Here is an 18,394-nt window from a genome sequence, read left to right as displayed (position 1 = left end):
TAATTAACTCTAATTGATCTTTCAATCTTTCAATCGTGGGTAGATCAAGAATGGAGAAGATAGAATTAGTGATGGTTCCATTTGCAGTGATAGGCCATTTGACACCAATGTTGGAGCTTGCAAAGCTGTTAGTGTCAAGTGACGACCGTATCTCTGTCAATTTCATGGTGCTGAATATGCCGGAATTCAATACCGTCGAGATTAGCTCCTTGGAAGAATCTCTATCTGGATCTGGAATAGACCGGACTCGATTAAGATTCTTACAACCACCGCTTGACACTCGCCAATTGGTGACCATAAGTAACCCAGCCACTTTCTATTTCAACTTTGTCGAGACCCAAAAGCATTCCATCATGGAAACCGTCGCCATGCATGTCATCGGACGACCCAACTCCGGCCGTCTTGTTGGTTTCATCGTGGACATGTTATCTTTATCATTAATTGATGTCGCTCATGAAACTTTTAATGTCCCTACATATGCGTTTTACATAAGTTGCGCATCTGTAATCGGACTCAAATACCATATATTGTCTTTGAAAGAGGAACATGGTAAGGATATTACCGATTTCATTGGTACCACCGACTTGGTGGTGCCGGGTTACCCACTTCCCGTTCCGACAAACGTTATTCCCGCAGTCGCCTTCGACAAGGATCACGGCGGTTCGGTTGCATTTCTTTCCATTGCTAAAAATTTGAGGCGGGCTAAGGGAATACTAGTGAACACGTTCGAGGAATACGAGCCACACGCCATTGAAGCACTATCGAATGACGACGGTGCGCCACCTGTTTATCCTGTTGGTCCTATGTTGAATCTCAAAAACAAAACCAATACCCAACAACAACGTAACCAAAATGAAAAGATAATGCTTTGGTTGAACGACCAGCCTCCTTCCTCTGTTGTGTTCCTCTGTTTCGGATCTGCAGGTACTTTCTGCGACGCGCAGCTGAAGGAGATAGCTGTCGCACTCGAAAGCAGCGGCCAGCGGTTCCTTTGGTCGGTGAGGCTTTCGTCGCCGGATGGAAAGCCTTGGTTGGTGGAGGATTACGATCATGATTCTTTGGAGAAAGTGTTGCCTGAGGGATTCTTGCAACGGACTGCCGATATAGGGAAAATTATTGGGTGGGCACCGCAGGTGGAAGTGTTGGCGCATGAGTCGGTCGGGGGATTTGTGACGCATTCAGGTTGGAACTCTATACAAGAGAGCGTATGGTTCGCGGTTCCTACCGCGATTTGGCCGTTATATGCGGAGCATCAGGCGATTGCGTTTACGATGATTAAAATTTTAGAACTCGCAGTTGAGATTAAAATGGATTACAAGATCAAATGGGAAAATAATAATGAAGTGGAGATCGTGGAAGCGGATATTCTTAAGAAAGCGATAATAGAGATAATGGATGATAAAAGCGCCAATAACATCAAAAGAAGGAACCGTGTTAAGGAGATGAGCCGGAAGAGCAGGAATGCGCTTGAGGAGGACGGGTCGTCTTATTCTTCTCTTCGCCGTTTCATCGATAATATTATTTGACAAAAGTAATGTTGTTTTAATTTTTTTTAAATCGAATAAATGTCATTTGACCATAGTAAAAGTTTAAATTTATTTTCTTTGTAACTCAATTTAATTTAAGCATGAGTGAAATATAAATAAGAAAATAAATTGGTTGATATGAATGTGCCGTATTAAGAATTATCATACTTATATGAATGAATAGATGTTTTGATAATTAGGATGATTGAGTTGATTTATTTGTCATAAAGTCATAATGATTAAATATGCTTAGTTGAATAATTAGGTGTTCTAAATTGTTTTGCATGCATGATTGATAACATGAATTGTAATTGGTGTGGATGCTTATTTACAATTATTAAATAAAAACTTAGCCCTAGACCTGTAAACTTAGGATAGCCTGAAATTATTTGAATAATATATTTAAATTTCATCTCCATCATGGTCTAACATCTCTCCTACATTGACCTAATTATTAAATTGAATATGGTTTACCCTATTATTATATTGATTGAATAACTAATATTTATTTTTATCTAATTCATTAATATTATTAACTTTTTTACTTCTTTATTTTAATTAATGTTTAATATATTTATATCACCTCTCTTTTATAAATCATTTAATTAAATAAAAAATATTACTAAATTAATTTTTTTAATAATATTCATGAATCCAAAGTTAAGAATATATACACAATATTATTTATTTATAAATATTTTAGATAAAATTAATATTATTTAAATCTAAATAAATTTAAATTTTGATTTATTAAATTTTATCCAAACTTTATTTTAACATATATTTTATCACATTGACACTCACTTAACCCTCAATTTACCCTCAATTTACCCTTATATTGTGACTCACACTTTTTCATATGTCTCTTTTATTCACTAAGTAGACCACCTACCAATCTTAGTCATTTTCAATTGATGACACACCTCTTATCTCTCGTCAAACTCAACCACTAACCCTAATTGACCATCATCTTCTAACTCACATTTTTGTTTCATATGGTTTTTTATCCTCTTGGCAAACCACCCAATGACCATAATCTTGTGACTCACACGTTTTATATGTCTCTTTATCCCTATACAAACCATTCACCAATCTTAGTTGAACTCTCTTTTACTCTCACTTCATCAAATCAACAACTAGTCTCAATTGATCACACACCTTTTATCCAACGTCAAAACTCAACCATTACCTCCAACTGACCCTCATCTTGTGATCCACACTTGTTCATATGTCTATTTATCCCCTCGAAAAACCATCCACTGACCATAATCTTGTGACACACATTTTTTCATATATCTCTTTATCTCTCGACAAACCACTCACCTCTCTTTTACTCTCACTTCAACAAATCAACAACCAATCTCAATTAATCACATATCAACGTCAAACCATCCACTAACCCCCAATTGACCCTCATATTCTGACTCACACTTTTTCATAGGCCTCTTTATCCCATCGGCCGACAAACCACCCACCATCCGACCTCCATTTGTGACCTCACACTTTTAAATGCTCGTCAAACTAACCAATAATTCCGACATCACACTCGACAAACCACTCACCACCCGACCTTCATCTCGTGACCTCACACTTTAAGATGTCTCGTATCCTTTATTTAAAAGTTGTGACATCATATATTATAGTCAAGAATGCATTCTTGAAAATCTAAATTTATATGTTTTGGATTTGAACCATGATCGAAATATGAATATTTTAACCATTAGACCACTTGAGATTGTTGAATAATTTTATTTTTGTGTATGTATATATATTTTGTATTTAATATTATAAACAATTAGTTAATTTTTATATTAATCAAAAAAATTATTTATACTCAAAAGATAATATTATATATATTAAAAGTTGACAGTCTTAAATATTAAATGTGAATACTTTAATCGGTAGACCACTTGGGATTGTTAAAATAATTTATATATATTAAAAGTTGACAGTCTTAAATATTAAATGTGAATACTTTAATCGGTAGACCACTTGGGATTGTTAAAATAATTTTATTATGTTGTGTATGTATATATATTTTGTATTTAATATTTATTATCAATTAGTTAATTTCTATATTAATCAAAAAATTATTTATACTAATAAAGAAAATATTATATATATAGAGAGAGAGAAATGATTAGGTGAGAGAATTTGATGAGGGAATTTGGTGAGGGAATGACTTGGTATAATCTTATTCCCTGAAATAATCTTAATGGTTTAAGTCATTAATTAATCATAAATCATGAATAAATCATACTTAAATATTTTTGTCCCTTGATTTAATTTGAGTAAAATAAATACAATATTTTATCTACAAATTCTTTTTAAAATTTTTGAAAATTTTTTTAATTAAAATTTAATTACCATAATAATTAATCCTTAATTAAGTTTTAATTCCTTCTCTAAGTTATTTTAATATTATTAAACATAATAATATTATTTGAAAATAAGGTAAGTCAAATTTTCATGTTTATAATAATCTTTTATATATATAATTTATTTGTGAGACAATTTGAAAAAAAAATGTATTTATATAAAATTAATAATAAAATAATATATATATATATATATATATATGATGAAAGAAAAAAAATTATAAAATAAAAATTATTATATATAGATTTTAGGAGAGAGAAATGTTTAGTATTTGTTTTTTAAATATTTATTTATAAATGAATTATATTTTTATTTTATTAAAAAAATATAAAAATGATGTTATATATATAAAATGAGAAAAAAATTAATTAGGAATTAAGAAAGATAGGGTAATATATATATATATATATATATATATATATATATATATATATATATATATATATATATATATATATATATATATATATATATATATATATATATTAATTTGGAGAGGAGAAAATAGTTATTAAAAAAAAGAGACTTTATTATTATTATTATTATTATTATTATTATATATATATATATATATATTATATATATATTATATATATATATATATATATAATATAATATGATTTTATCTCTCAAAAGTAACTTTAAATTTATTTTATTTATTTATTTCTAACATAGGTCTCTAATTTATTAATGAATATATTTTTAATCTTTAAAGTTATGTTTAGATAATGATGTAAGTTGGAGTGTAATTCTAATTATTAGGTTTAATAAATTATTTAAAATTTAAATTTGAATTTTAATAGAATTTAAAATTGTGTTTTATAATATTGATTTCATTTATATTTTTATATTTAAATTAATACGTTAAAATATTGAACCGATATTTTTTATTTTTTTTATTTTGTAAGTTAACGTTTTGAATTAAATATATATATATATATATATATATATATATATATATTAACACATTAAATTAATATTATTTTTTTAATTTTGTGAGTTAACATTTCTAATTAATATTTATTTTTTCTTAATTAGAATTGAATTATAGATAAATATATTTGAATTATCTTTATAAATTTTATAAAATAAATATATTAATAATATAGATAATATATATTCAAATTATTTTATTATAATTTTAATTTTCAAATAAAAGAATTTGAATTGAATTAAACTTCAATTGTTTTTAAAGATATAGATTAAATTATATTTTAATACCAATTCCAATTATACACTTAACTTTATTATAGTTCAAAAACTTTTGATGAACTTATTTTATTTATTGAATTTGATAAATAATATCAAACAGGTTGTTTGTAATTTTACGGTATAAAAGTATATTTGAGAATAATTAAGGCTGGTTTTGTAGTGGTTATTAAGATTTTTTTTAGAATTTTATTTCAAAACTTAACCATCACTTCGACAATCAATTTATCTATTTAATCACTTCTTTTATTTATTCAAATACTAAAGTTATCTTTTAATTAATTATTTTCCAAAATAGAAAAAAGAAAAAGTTTGGATAGTTTATGTAATTCAACAGTTTTTTTTTTAATTTAATCAAACTATGTTTTGTAAGAAAAATATCAATAGTAACCCAAAAATTTAAAAATCAAAAAGATATTTAAATTTAAATGATTAAAAATATCAATAGTAACCCAAAAATTTAAAAATCAAAAAGATATTTAAATTTAAATGATTAGGTTTCCATTTTTGGTTAAGCATTATTATGATTTTTTTTTAATTTAGAAAGTTAATTCGTCTCTCTTATCGATTATCTGTTCCTTCAACTTAAAGATATTTTTAGTGAGAATAAAAATTGTAATATTTGTTCTTTATTAATTACTTTTTAGAGGTGTTAATCTGTTTAGCATCGAGTTACGTAACAAATGATAGTGTTGTATATTTTATTCAAACTCTCAAATTCAAAGTGTGTTGTGAGAAAAAAAAACAGAATGGGTTTAATTAGCTTTGGTTATAAATTCAGAGGTCTAAATAAACATTGTTTAAAACATAAGGTGGTCAATATTAATGATATTAAAAGTTACACTTTTCTCTTTTCCAGCTCTTATCACAACTCACACAGGCTGTTTAACTTCAACCTTATAGTTTCCATTACAGATTAACATGTGTAAGTAAGAATGTTCCATTTTTAATCTTTTGAGAGAGAAAGTCTGTCTAAGATTTTTCTTTATATGTTTTTGTCATAAAAATTGGTATGAAATTCCAAAAATCTAATAAAAATGTATATACAATTCAGATACATACAGCTTAGGAAGTTTGGACCAGTGGGTCAGTAGCATTAACGACTGATCAGTACCTAAATCCACTACCAAGAGTTTCATCGCCCTTTTTTGTTCTCTAGTTGTTCCTTTTGGGTTTTTCTTCATGGATATTAATGGAAGCTGACTTCCTTTCCCCTTTTTTTCTGCTTCTTTCTTTCTAATCTAGATTTCTAGGGTTTGATTTCTTTCCCATTCGAAGTGATTTTGGACATCAATTGGGTGTGTTTGAAAAGGGTTGCGTTCGAATTATGGCCAGAAAACATGGTTGGCAGCTACCAGCTCATACATTTCAGGTTGGTTGGTTGGTTGGTACTTCCTCTTTCATTCTTTTCGGCTTTACGATCTTTATTCATTAGAATCTCGATTAGGGTTTAGATTACTGAACTGGGTAGGTAGAGATTCTGCTGCTGCTTTGTTTCTTCAATGTGATTTTCATCTAAAGTCTTGTAATTTATGCAATTGGGGCTATCATATTTAAAGTTGGACTTGCTTTCTTCTGCTAGGTGGTTGCTATTACTGTATTTTGCTTGTTGGTAGTTGCTTTCTATGCATTCTTTGCTCCTTTCCTTGGAGGACAGATATGGGAGTATGTTTTGGTGGGCACTTATTCACCAGTGGTATGTGAGTGTGTGTTTACTCAGTTTGATTCATTCAGTTTGTATGATTTTGAGTCATCTGAATTCCCAAATATGCTCCTGCAGGCGCTTCTTGTCTTTATCCTATACGTGCGTTGTACAGCAATTAACCCTGCGGATCCTGGCATTATGTATAAGTTCGATTCTAGGTTAATCAATGGATCACATCCACCAAAGCCTAGTTTGCCAGCTGATTGTAGCAAAAGTGATGAAATGGTGGTGCGTAATTCGCCATCATCAGTTTCTTTGAGTTCGAGCAAGAGAGGTTCGGTTGGAGAAAGAGCTGTTTCTAGGCAATTGGAACAAGCTAGCACGAAAGTGCCTTATTGTAGTAGTGTCGGAGCTGTTTTATGCGGAGTATTTGTATATGAAGATTGTCGCAAACAAGAAGCTCCAGTTGAGCAGCAAGGATCAGGTGAAGAAGCATTGTACTGCACTTTGTGTGAAGCAGAGGTGGTTTTTTAAACTAAACTTAGTACAGATTTTGAGAAATTTATTGAAAGTTTCTCATTAAGATGTAGATAAAGAAACATTAAATTTTCTTTTTTTTTTGTTATGAGTGCAGGTTAGGAAGTTCAGCAAACATTGCAGAAGCTGTGATAAATGTGTTGATGGATTTGATCACCATTGTCGGGTAATAATCCCTTGAACAGTTTTTTCAGAAGCCTCTTGAACCGAGAGATTTGGTGCTAACCGTTTCTTAATTTGGTACAGTGGCTCAACAATTGTGTAGGGAGGAAAAACTACATAACATTCATATCTCTTATGGCCATTAGCATTGTTTGGGTGCGTTTATTTTCATGCTTTCTCAATAATGTTCTTCCTTTTAATGTCTTCATGACTTTACTGTCTTTTCGGCCAGCTTGTTATTGAAGTTGGGATTGGCATTACCGTATTCGTTCGATGTTTTACTAATAAGACAAGCATGGAGACAGAAATAGTTGATAGGCTGGGAGATGGTTTCTCCCGTGCCCCATTTGCAACCGTCGTGGTAAATCTCTTTGCGTTTTTATCCTCAATTTTCTTTTAATTTTTGCTTATAGATGATTTGACTAATTTGTGTAGGCTATATGCACTTCTGTTTCTGTTCTGGCTTGTGTTCCTTTGGGCGAACTTCTCTTTTTCCACATCATACTGATTAGAAAGGTTTGTTAGTAAGCTGTTAAATTCTTCTAAAAATTTTAAGGGTTTACAACATTGTCTTGTTTGGGGGGTTTAGGGTATTACGACGTATGAGTATGTAGTTGCTATGAGAGCCATGAGCGAGGCTCCTGGTGGAGCAGGAGGATCTATAGAGGAAGAATTGCCAGATATCTTGTTATCTCCTTCTGGATCTGCTACAACTGGTTTCAGTGGTGGAAGTTCTCTCGGCTTGCCTTACAAGGGTGTCACATGGTGCACCCCTCCCAAGGTCTTCGTTGACTACCAGGTATTTCTAAACTTTCGTAACGAAGAATACCCACAAACTACTTTAACTGCAAAAATACTTGTCCTTCGGCAGGAAGAAGTTGTGCCTCACTTGGAACCTGGAAGGGTGCCTTCAACAATTGATCCTGATGCATCAGGATTTCCAGGGAGGGGAAGCAGTAAACCACCTAATAAAAAGGCTGTTAAATTAAGCACTTGGAAGCTTGCAAAATTGAACTCTCAAGAGGCCATTAGAGCAGGAGAAAAAGCAAGGGCATCTTCATCTGTGATGCGTCCTGCAGCAGATAACCGCAAACATTCAATAGATCCGGAGCTAAGTTCAAGTGGAAACCTTAGCAGCATCAGGAGCAGCAGTGTAAGCACAGAAAAAGACGTTTATAAGAATGATTTTAAATCATCGTCGCCACCTATGAAGAACTCTTTCGCCCCTAGTCAGGGAAGCAGAGACGAATATGAAACCGGTACTCATAGTGTTGGGAGTAGCTTCAGCAGCCCAAGTCACGTTCATGAGCCTGTTTCACTAAGTCCCCTTCCACAGCTTCACAGCTACAGCCAAATGGGCTTTAATAAACTTCCATTGATGGAGAAGAATGTTAGGTCGGGTGGTGATCCATTGACGCTCCCGGTTTCTACAGCAGCAGCAACAACAGCATCTTCTTCTCTTCTTAGGGATGTTAAAAAGACCTCTGTTGTATGGGACCAAGAAGCTGGAAGGTATGTTTCAATCCCTGTATCGGCTTCAGAAGCTCGGAATAAGTTTATTTCGCAAGCGGGCACTGTTTTCGATAGAAGGCCTGCTGCTCTTCCTCGAGAATCATCTTCAGAACCGGAGAAGCTGACTTACACAGGCGATTCTATATTCTTCGGTGGGCCATTGTTGAGTCTTCCTCCATTTAGAGATGCAAGACGAAACAGCGAGAGCTCTAGTTTGCGGCAAGGTCAACAAGTGATGTTGAACATGCCTCGAGAATCTAGATTTAAGCGAGACGCCAACTCTAACCAGCTGCCGGTTTTCATGCCTGTAAGTATCGAAACACAGAACCGTCCTTCTGTCTCTGGTTTGAAGCAATGAATTATTATAAATAGTTTTTTTAAGGTTTTGATTGTTGGACGAGACCATCGTCAATCAGAGATTGACAAACGACATTGTTTGAGGCTGAAATGTTTATATACATAATTCCTTTGATCAACAAACAACGATTGCCACGAAAGTTAGCATCTTTTCGGGGTAGAGTTTATGTGTTTTTCCTCTTCTTTTCTTTGTCAATATTGGTTTGTTGTGGCCAACAATTCAAGGTGACAAGAAGAGTAGGGTTAGTTGGAACTTAGCTGCAACACTCTTGGAACTATTTCTTGTATTTATTTATATTAATATTATTCTTTTCAAAAATAATGAATCTTTGTGTATTATAGCTGAATTAATATTTCATTCATCGTACCCTCTTTTGCACGGATACTTTAAAAATAAAAATGGAGTATCGGATACGATACGACAATTCGTGTATTGGATACGGCAAAATACGTATCGTTGATTTTTCGTAAGATTGACCAATTCGATATATTTTTGGTACAATTTAAAAAAAAAAAAAGTTAAGTATCAAAATTAATAAAAAAAAAAGAGAATCCAAACGATTTCAATATTTGACCTAATTAAAATTTTTTACCCTTATCTGTAACGTAAGTTAAACTGTAATCGTAAACATCTATATGCTAATGGATATTATAAAAAATGAATATGAATTTCTAATTTTATTTATTTCAATATTAAATTTATATAAATATTATATATATAATTTGCGTATTTTTTTTTTTGAAAAAATATGTGACAACGGATTAAGTATGTAGTCCACCAACACATTTAACCATTTAACCAGACGTAGAACTTGCCACCTACTAGGCTCAAACCCAGGACCATAAAGTTAATATTCACCTCTTGTTGCCGTTAGACTAAAAGAGGGATATAATTTGCGTATCTTAAACGTATCGTATCCTGTATTTTCAAAATTTGTCGTATCCCCATGTTCATGTTATATTCAATACGGGTATCGATACCCGTATTCGTGCAACATAGATGAAACCAAAGATAAAAAGAAATAAACATGATTATAATAAAGATTATATTAAAGGGTATGTGGATGTTGTCTCACCTTTTTATAATTTTGTTTGGTTGGTTCTCTTGGATTTACCAATGGTTGCAAAATTAAAATTTTGGAGTGATACTTTGGACTATTAAGTAACACTGATTTAAAAAAAAACGTATAACTTATAAACATGATTGTGGAGAAATGAAGTGTTAGGTTAGGAGATAAGTGATAGATTAGAAGAGGTTAGGTGAAATAAAGTGTTAGGTAAGGGGAAGAGTGATGTTAGGTGAATACAATAAAGTATTAATTCGGTGGTTTTGCCTTTTATCATTCTCACTAAAAATTATTAATATTTTTTAATTAAAGTTTAATATTGAATTGTTAAATTGAGACTTTTATTGAGGGTCAATTGAGATTTCAGTCATTTTCTTTCGAATCTCACCCATTTGAGTTTCTTAATGTTAAAGAGTAAGGATAGAGAAAGCGATGTGAACAGAAATTCCAAAAATTATTATGTAAAAAGTCATAGAGAAAAAGTCATGTTCGGGATAGGATAGTCCCAAACATGGTCATATTAATGACGGAATAGTCCCGAACATAGCTTATTTTTTTCACGTGGTTGTCAGGTGGGGGTCGTTGCCCTAAGCGTCGTCCTCCCTATCATTATTATTGTTCAAATTATATAAAACGAAATTTTATTTTAACAGTTTCAAACGTCACTAACTTATTATTTATGTGACATTTATAAATAAAAAAAATACATCTCACTAATTTAACTACCGAGCTTAGAGAATCCGTAGTCAGAATTCTCCTTTCGCTAAAATCCAGTAGTTAAATTAGTTATATAAATTTTTTAATTTGATTTTATATAACTTTAACGATAAAGAGTCCTAAATCATAAAGTTGAGAGATGATGTTTCAATTGACCATTTTAGAAAGTCTCAATTTGATAATTCGATAAAAAAAACTTTAATATAATTTCAAATAACCCCATGTAAAACAATTATTTATACTTGAATAGTTGGAGTAGGAAAGCATATCAATTACGGAACTAGATCGGTCTATAGTTTAGTTGTACAATCAGTGCCGTGACCTGACGGATTATTTTGGCATGGCCTTATAAGTATCGTTATTATATTCATAATAAGTAACATTAATTATATTCAAGGAAGAAAGAGAGAAGAATGGTCATTTGTCATTTCCTTAGATCCTCTCTTCGAAGAAATACCCAGGTTTCAATGAGATTCTTCATTCCACACTTATGATTTATTTTTATTGTTATTATTATTTTATATTTTTTCTTATTTTATTCTATAGACAAATTATTGAATATGTTGAATGCATTTTTTATTTTATTTTTAATTATTTTAAATTTATGGGACGGGTCAACTTACAATTCGACTCAATTATCTATTTACTCTTATATATATCCAAATTAACCACCGTTCTCGACCCGACAATCTGAACATTTTAAAAATTAAGCATCATTTTATTTATATATATTAGTTAGTTAAAAAACTTATATTGTTAAGAATAACATGTTGATCAAATTTGGTGTTGAATTTAAAATATAAATTATTATTAACTTAGTTGGTTAAAAAGTTGTATTTATTTTGTTAGGTTGGAAGTTCGAATTATACATATCATTTTTAATTTTATTTTTAACCATTTTAAATTTATGGGCGGGTCAACCCACGATTCGACCAAAGTATCTATTTAATCTCACATATATATATTCAAATTAACCACAACTCTCGACTCGACAATCCGGACACTTTGAAAATTAAGTATCATTATATATATATATATATATAATTATGTAACGAAATTACATACATTTTACTCAAAGAGGGTTTAGATATTGATGAGCTTTGCTACTTAGAGTTTGTTTGATGTTGATTATTTTATATATTTTATAAATTTTATTTGATTTTAAAAAAAAAATATGTTGTTTGATGCTTGGTTATAGTAGATTTTTTATTTTTAAATTATTTGATGAGAAAATAATATTATTTTAAACTATTCTAATAACTCAAGTGACAAGAATAATGTTAAAGAGATTAAATGTTATAATGAATTAAGATAAATAAATTATGAAGTGATGATTTTTAGTGAAAACTTAAAAAAAAAAAAAAAAACAACATGAAACTAGCCCCATGGAACTATTGGATCTAAAAACTGATCACTAGTGATGATTGGGTTGGGTTGGGTTGGGTTGGGTTGGGTTGGGTTGGGTTGGGTTGAGTTGAGTCGAACTTTGGTTATAATGCTTGGCTATAACTATTGCAGGGTAATTTGTGGAATAATGTTGGGACATATAGAAGTTTACAGAGAGATTTATTCAAGATTTCCTTACTAACCAGATGTAATAATAGTTCACAACTATTTGTTCAAAGAGATTTCTCAACGCATAAAGGGTATTTGGTTTGTTATTTTTTACTTATGTTGTCTGCATGATTGCATCAAAGTGTATATGAATATATGATGTTTCTAATTGAGATGTATTTACTTCCATTTTGAATTACAGGTTTAAGGGGAATGGAATGTTGGCACCATTTTATGATGGGTGTCAGTCTCCCCTAATAATAGAGAAATCTGAGGTAAATTTTAATTGAGTTTTGTTCATAGAGGCTTAAATTTTTTTATATAAGTTCAAGTGAAATCGTGTGTTCCTTCCCCTGTCTTTGATGGGATTTGTAAAGAACTAGAATCTTTGTTTCTTCTACATCACATTTCTTATTATAAGATAACACCGTGAAGGTGGATTACTGATGAGTGTATCTGACCTTGTTTATATATAGGGTTCATATGTCTATGACTCCAATGGAAAAAGGTACCTTGACTCCTCTGCTGGCATGTTGTGTACAGCTTTAGGTATGTAAGATGCCCTTTATTGGTATTGATATGGACATAATGATCCTATTTGAAGATGATGTTTTTAGTGATTTTTAGAGAAATACTTACATTTTCATCTAGTATAAAAGTGTGGTTGAGATCACAATCTCAATTTAAGAAACAATATATGTAAGTGTTGATGGTTCCAACTTCCATGTATGAGATTACATTCTTAGTGTTAATTTAAGAAACAAATACATTTTCTTTTGACATAAAAGTGTGGCTGGTTTTGTGGTTGTTGAGGTGATTTAAAGTGTTTCATGTTCAAATATCTGTGTATAGGAGGAAATGAACCTCGTCTTATTGCTGCTGCAATGGAACAACTAAACACTTTGCCATTCTTTCATTCTTTCTCGAATTGCACTACAAAACCAACTTTGGTATTATTTTCTATTATCCCGAGAAACATTATTATTCTGTTGCATAGAGCTGTAATAACATATATATATTGGTTTGTAATGTTCTAGGTCCTCGCAGAGGAACTTTTGGGAATGTTTACAGCAAACAAAATGGCAAAAGTTTTCTTTACTAATAGTGGATCAGAAGCCAATGAAACTCAGGTTCACTTGTTTGCTACTTCACTATTTTCTGTTTCATTTTAACCATGACAAGAATAATCAAAGAACTTAACAGTAATATGGCTAAGCAGGTGAAGCTTGTTTGGTATTATAACAACGCTCTTGGAAGGCCGGAAAAGAAGAAGTTTATTGCTCTATCAAAATCGTAATTCTCTGGTTATTTTTGATTAATCATTTTCTCAGGCTAAAAATGACTAATAATTATCCTTCAAATTTTGGTTGATGTTAAAGATATCATGGTTCAACTTTTATATCAGCAAGTCTTTCTGGGTAAGATTATGATTCCCTTTACTTTTAACTCCTTGTTTAAGATTTGAAGTAATAAGTTCTTGCTAAGAGGAGGGAACTTACTTTTCGTTCAGGATTCCATCAATGCACCAAAAATCTGATCTTCCTGCTCCCTTTGTATTGCACACTGACTGCCCTCACTACTGGCGCTTTCACCTTCCAGGTTAGCAAATTTGATTCTCAGACAAAATTGTTGTCAAATTTGGTTTATTTCCATAAGATGATGGGATTTATTGCATGTTGGCAGGTGAGTCAGAGGAGGAGTTCTCAACTAGACTAGCAAATAATTTGGAGACACTAATCTTGAAAGAGGGACCCGAGACGGTAGCCTAAATAATTTGGAATAAGTTTCTTCAGAGTCATACAAGTATTTTTGTTTCGGAGTTGGTTCATGTTGCTGAACCCTTTGATGTAACCACTCTTTTTCAGATTGCTGCATTCATTGCGGAACCAGTGCTAGGGTCAGCAGGTGTCATACTCCCCCCTGCAACTTATTTTGATAAGGTAATCTAACTAATTACATATTGTTGTGATGGAAAATGATCAAAACATAGTATACATATTGTTTTAAAGCATGAAGATTCCTAACATTGCTGTGTAACATTTATATATCTTGCTCTATGTTTTAAATGAATACCAAACTTTAACATTCATTTTTCTTTCTTTATATTATGCAGATTCAAGCTGTTCTAAAGAAATATGACATTTTGTTCATAGCGGATGAGGTATTGATGATTCTTCTCTTCCTATGTTTATGATTATTTTCCTTTACTAGCTTTTACAAGTTCCTGGATTTGAGAGTCCATACTCTTAAACTTGTGTTAAGGTGATTTGTGGATTTGGAAGGCTCGGGACTATGTTTGGCTGCGATAAGTACAATATCAAACCGGATCTTGTATCCTTAGCAAAGGTAGAATTTCATTATTGTGGATTAAAATTCCTCTGCTTGTTATCCAGTTTTGTTGATTGTTGTTGTAAACTGACTTAATCAATTTTGAAGGCACTTTCTTCTTCATATGTGCCTATTGGAGCAGTTCTTTTGAGCCCTGAAATTGCAGATGTCATAAATTCTGTAGGATCTTTTTCTCATGGATTTACACATTCTGGGCACCCACTCTGTTGTGCAGTCGCAATAGAAGCTCTCAAGATCTACAAGTATGTTTCCTCGCATCCCATTTCATCTTACAGTTTTAATTCCAGTATCAGTCTCTGTTTATTCCCAACAAGCATAATAACAATTTTAATATGAGCAAAATGGAACTTAATTTTTTTTCTTTTATTGATTACAGGGAAAGAAACACTCTTGAGCAAGTTAACAGCATTGCTACCAGATTTCAAGAAGGTTTGAAAGCCTTCTCAAACAGCCCAATTATAGGAGAGGTAACTTGTATTTAACCAACTCTATATGAAGCAATATAGTTGGGTTACCCTTTCTTTCTTTTCCTTTCCACAATAGATACGTGGAACTGGCTTGATTCTTGGAGCAGAGTTCACTGATAACAAGTCTCCGAATGAACCATTCCCTCCCGAATGGGGTAATGAAGCTGCAATTACATTTTTCCCATTATTCTATCGAGATATCCATATATAAACCCTGAAGCTATTTCTGAAACAGAGATTGATGCATATTTTGGAGCACAATGTGAGAAGCACGGGATGCTGCTGGTAATCGATGATGGTCAAATTTTGATTTGTCCACCATTCACAATGACTCCTGATGAGACTGAGGAGGTAATGTTGTGATGCATTTTGTTACTAAAGAGACAGAACAAGAATTGAGCTAATTTTCTACTATATGTGTTGTTGTTCAGTTAATAAGTATTTTTGGAAAGGCATTGAAAGCAACCGAAGAGAGGGTGCAAGAACTCAAGTCTCAGAAGAAGTGAGAAGAGAAATAATGAAATTAGAATTCAAATAAATCGATGAATGTTCTTGTAACAAGGTTTCTTGTACTCGCATTCACCATGTATGGTTGGGTCTTTGCTTAATCAGTTATTAAACCTGAACAATAATAAAACAGAGGATAAACATAATCCTAATTCTATTTTCTATATGATTGGTTCAATAAAGTGTGGACTGTGGAGGGTGAAGCCCTTAATCCTCTTTTTCTCCTTTTCTCCACCTTTTTGTGAAAATTTTATTTCGTTAGAATCTTTGCTGGGAGGGAAATCAGTTTTTTTTTTTTTTTTTTTAATTTTTTTTTTATGAAATGACCGTAATAATGCTCTTAATTGGGTAAATGACCAGTGCCCCATAAACCTGGCAAAAATTACTACATCTCCTGTATTATGACGAAAATATCTCGTCACGTCGAGCGTGAAAAATAGTTGAAGTCGTGCAAAGAGGTATTTTCGTCCGAAGGGTCATTTTTGCAAGGGGCGCTGATAATTTCCCAAATAAAGGCATTATTAAGGTCATTTCATCAAATTTCTCGTTTTTATCATCAAATTTCTCGTTTTTTTCTTCGAATCACGCAATTTAATTAATCTCTACAACGAAGTGAGATATTACTTTTTCATCTTCAATAAATCATTGAGAGACCTCAACAATGCCAAGTGAAAGGAGAGATGTTGTATAAACCTATTATTAAAGATAATCATTATAATCTGTCCTGCGATATTTTACCCGAATTATCCCGTTATGAACAATTTTTTCCTGAAACCAAATGGGGATTGGCCGATCATGATATTTGTGTTCTTCGTCCCAATTTTACTCAGAACAGTAATAAACATAATTAAATATATAATATTACTAATATATTTATTTATTGTTCATATTTTATAAGAGTTACCATCCATCTATTTTATGTTAGGTACGATTGACATACATGATGTCATTCGAGCATGTGGAGATTGAGTAGTTTGAAAACGTCTAAGCTCTACAAATAAAGATTGAGTCTTTTTAAAAACACTTAAAAACACTTAATATTGGGTCTATTTGAAAACACTTAAAATTAGATCTTATTAACTTTGATAATATTTATAATTAAAATATATTTTAAAACATTATTTAATCTCAATCAATATCTTATAAAGATATTAAAGATAAATAAATATTATTTATTTATTTTTGCCTGAACCCATATCTAACTATCTGGTAGTTTCCAAATTTATCATTCTCTAATGTTATTTCATTGATTGGGCAAAAGCATTCAATATTCACTCAAAATATTCAGTTGATATAGAGCTGGCATGTGAGGGATTATTTAAGATCTCTTTAGAAAATAAACTTAAATGAGAAAAAAAATCTTAAAAAAGCTTTGAATAGTCAACATGAAGGAGTGCTTAGCATTATATATAAATTGACTCTTCTAAAGCTGGATCTTATATTAAATCAATTATTTAGAGAATTAGGATAATTATCAATTAATTTATTTTACTATAAATTTAAAAATCTGAATATATATATATATATATATTATGTGAAGGTAAGAATCTAGTATTATCATAACTACATAACATTAGTTGTGTAATTTAAAATGTTATATATTTATTTATTAAATAAATAGTTTAAATGTGAAAACTCATCTAAAGAATTTAAATTGTGGTTAACTTTATCATTTTATTAAATATTATTATGACATTTCATTATCTTTGTTAATACAAGTTGAGAATAGTATTTAATAAAATAATTAAAAAGTTAAATGTTACAAGTGGACAATAAAAATGATTAAGAAGTTAACCACACGGATTAAACGTTATATATGTGACTTTTGACCCATTTGAAGATTAGGTTTTGTAATTGATTTATAATATTTTATTCTTCAACGGAAATAAGATATTTTAGAAAATAAAAAAATCTGTTTATTTCAGAATGAACCAGATACTCTAGAATCAAACTGGACCCATGTTACAATGATGCATCCAATTTTCACATTGGTCACGTTCATGTCATGTCACAAAGTGGAACACAAATAATTAAATAATTAAATAATAAAAGACAGAAAATTAGGTTATGCAGTATACATATTATTACTGTCCACAAAAAAAAAATGATTTTTTTAAAACTCAATGGGAAATGCTTTACACGTGTGAATAGTGACAAATTTTAACAGAAAATATATTATAAAGGTATATGAATCACGCAACCCTCCAAATTCTCTATAATATCAAGGCTCATGCATGTTATGTTATTTAAAATAAATTTATAGTAATTAAATTATTTAAGCAAAAAGTATTAGAGATGTAAAAATTATTTTTTCAAATAAAAAAATTATATTTAATATTTTAATTAATAAAGTGATAAATTATTTAAAATTAAATAACTTAAATATTATCGTCTTACCTACACGAC

The 18,394-nt window shown here is 30.9% G+C and overlaps 3 protein-coding genes across 3 annotated transcripts; all 3 read left to right on the top strand.

The window, feature by feature from the left end:
• The first annotated feature begins 50 nt into the window (after positions 1-50).
• LOC124925993 (UDP-glucose flavonoid 3-O-glucosyltransferase 6-like) lies at positions 51-1,526 on the top strand. Its single transcript, XM_047466184.1, has one exon. It carries the CDS (start codon positions 51-53, stop codon positions 1,524-1,526), a length of 1,476 nt encoding a protein of 491 aa, XP_047322140.1.
• A 4,643-nt stretch (positions 1,527-6,169) lies between these two features.
• Positions 6,170-9,449, top strand: LOC124920200 (probable protein S-acyltransferase 19). Its single transcript, XM_047460635.1, has 9 exons — positions 6,170-6,486; positions 6,697-6,810; positions 6,895-7,281; positions 7,394-7,462; positions 7,543-7,614; positions 7,691-7,819; positions 7,894-7,974; positions 8,048-8,257; positions 8,330-9,449. The coding sequence occupies exons 1-9, from the start codon at positions 6,442-6,444 to the stop codon at positions 9,326-9,328; spliced, it is 2,106 nt and encodes a 701-aa protein (XP_047316591.1). The 5' UTR covers positions 6,170-6,441; the 3' UTR covers positions 9,329-9,449.
• Positions 9,450-13,480: 4,031 nt separating this feature from the next.
• On the top strand, positions 13,481-16,084 carry LOC124920990 (gamma aminobutyrate transaminase 3, chloroplastic-like). Its single transcript, XM_047461586.1, has 14 exons — positions 13,481-13,615; positions 13,703-13,795; positions 13,885-13,958; positions 14,045-14,083; positions 14,176-14,264; positions 14,349-14,425; positions 14,531-14,605; positions 14,779-14,826; positions 14,928-15,011; positions 15,102-15,256; positions 15,391-15,481; positions 15,558-15,636; positions 15,717-15,832; positions 15,913-16,084. The coding sequence occupies exons 1-14, from the start codon at positions 13,496-13,498 to the stop codon at positions 15,985-15,987; spliced, it is 1,215 nt and encodes a 404-aa protein (XP_047317542.1). The 5' UTR covers positions 13,481-13,495; the 3' UTR covers positions 15,988-16,084.
• Positions 16,085-18,394: the final 2,310 nt, after the last annotated feature.

The sequence above is a fragment of the Impatiens glandulifera genome, chromosome 1 (genome assembly GCF_907164915.1).
Source record: "Impatiens glandulifera chromosome 1, dImpGla2.1, whole genome shotgun sequence".
In the NCBI taxonomy this organism is placed as follows: Eukaryota; Viridiplantae; Streptophyta; class Magnoliopsida; order Ericales; family Balsaminaceae; genus Impatiens; species Impatiens glandulifera.
This window is presented reverse-complemented; position numbering and strand designations above follow the sequence as displayed.

Coding starts and splice junctions, on each gene's coding strand:
- LOC124925993 (XM_047466184.1), top strand. CDS start 51: ATGGAGAAGATAGAATTAGTGATGGTTCCATTTGCAGTGATAGGCCAT.
- LOC124920200 (XM_047460635.1), top strand. CDS start 6,442: ATGGCCAGAAAACATGGTTGGCAGCTACCAGCTCATACATTTCAG. Junction 7,282..7,393: donor GCACTTTGTGTGAAGCAGAG/GTGGTTTTTTAA, acceptor TTATGAGTGCAG/GTTAGGAAGTTCAGCAAACA. Junction 7,975..8,047: donor ACATCATACTGATTAGAAAG/GTTTGTTAGTAA, acceptor TGGGGGGTTTAG/GGTATTACGACGTATGAGTA.
- LOC124920990 (XM_047461586.1), top strand. CDS start 13,496: ATGTTCAAATATCTGTGTATAGGAGGAAATGAACCTCGTCTTATTGCT. Junction 14,827..14,927: donor TTTTGTTCATAGCGGATGAG/GTATTGATGATT, acceptor ACTTGTGTTAAG/GTGATTTGTGGATTTGGAAG. Junction 15,257..15,390: donor GAAGCTCTCAAGATCTACAA/GTATGTTTCCTC, acceptor TATTGATTACAG/GGAAAGAAACACTCTTGAGC.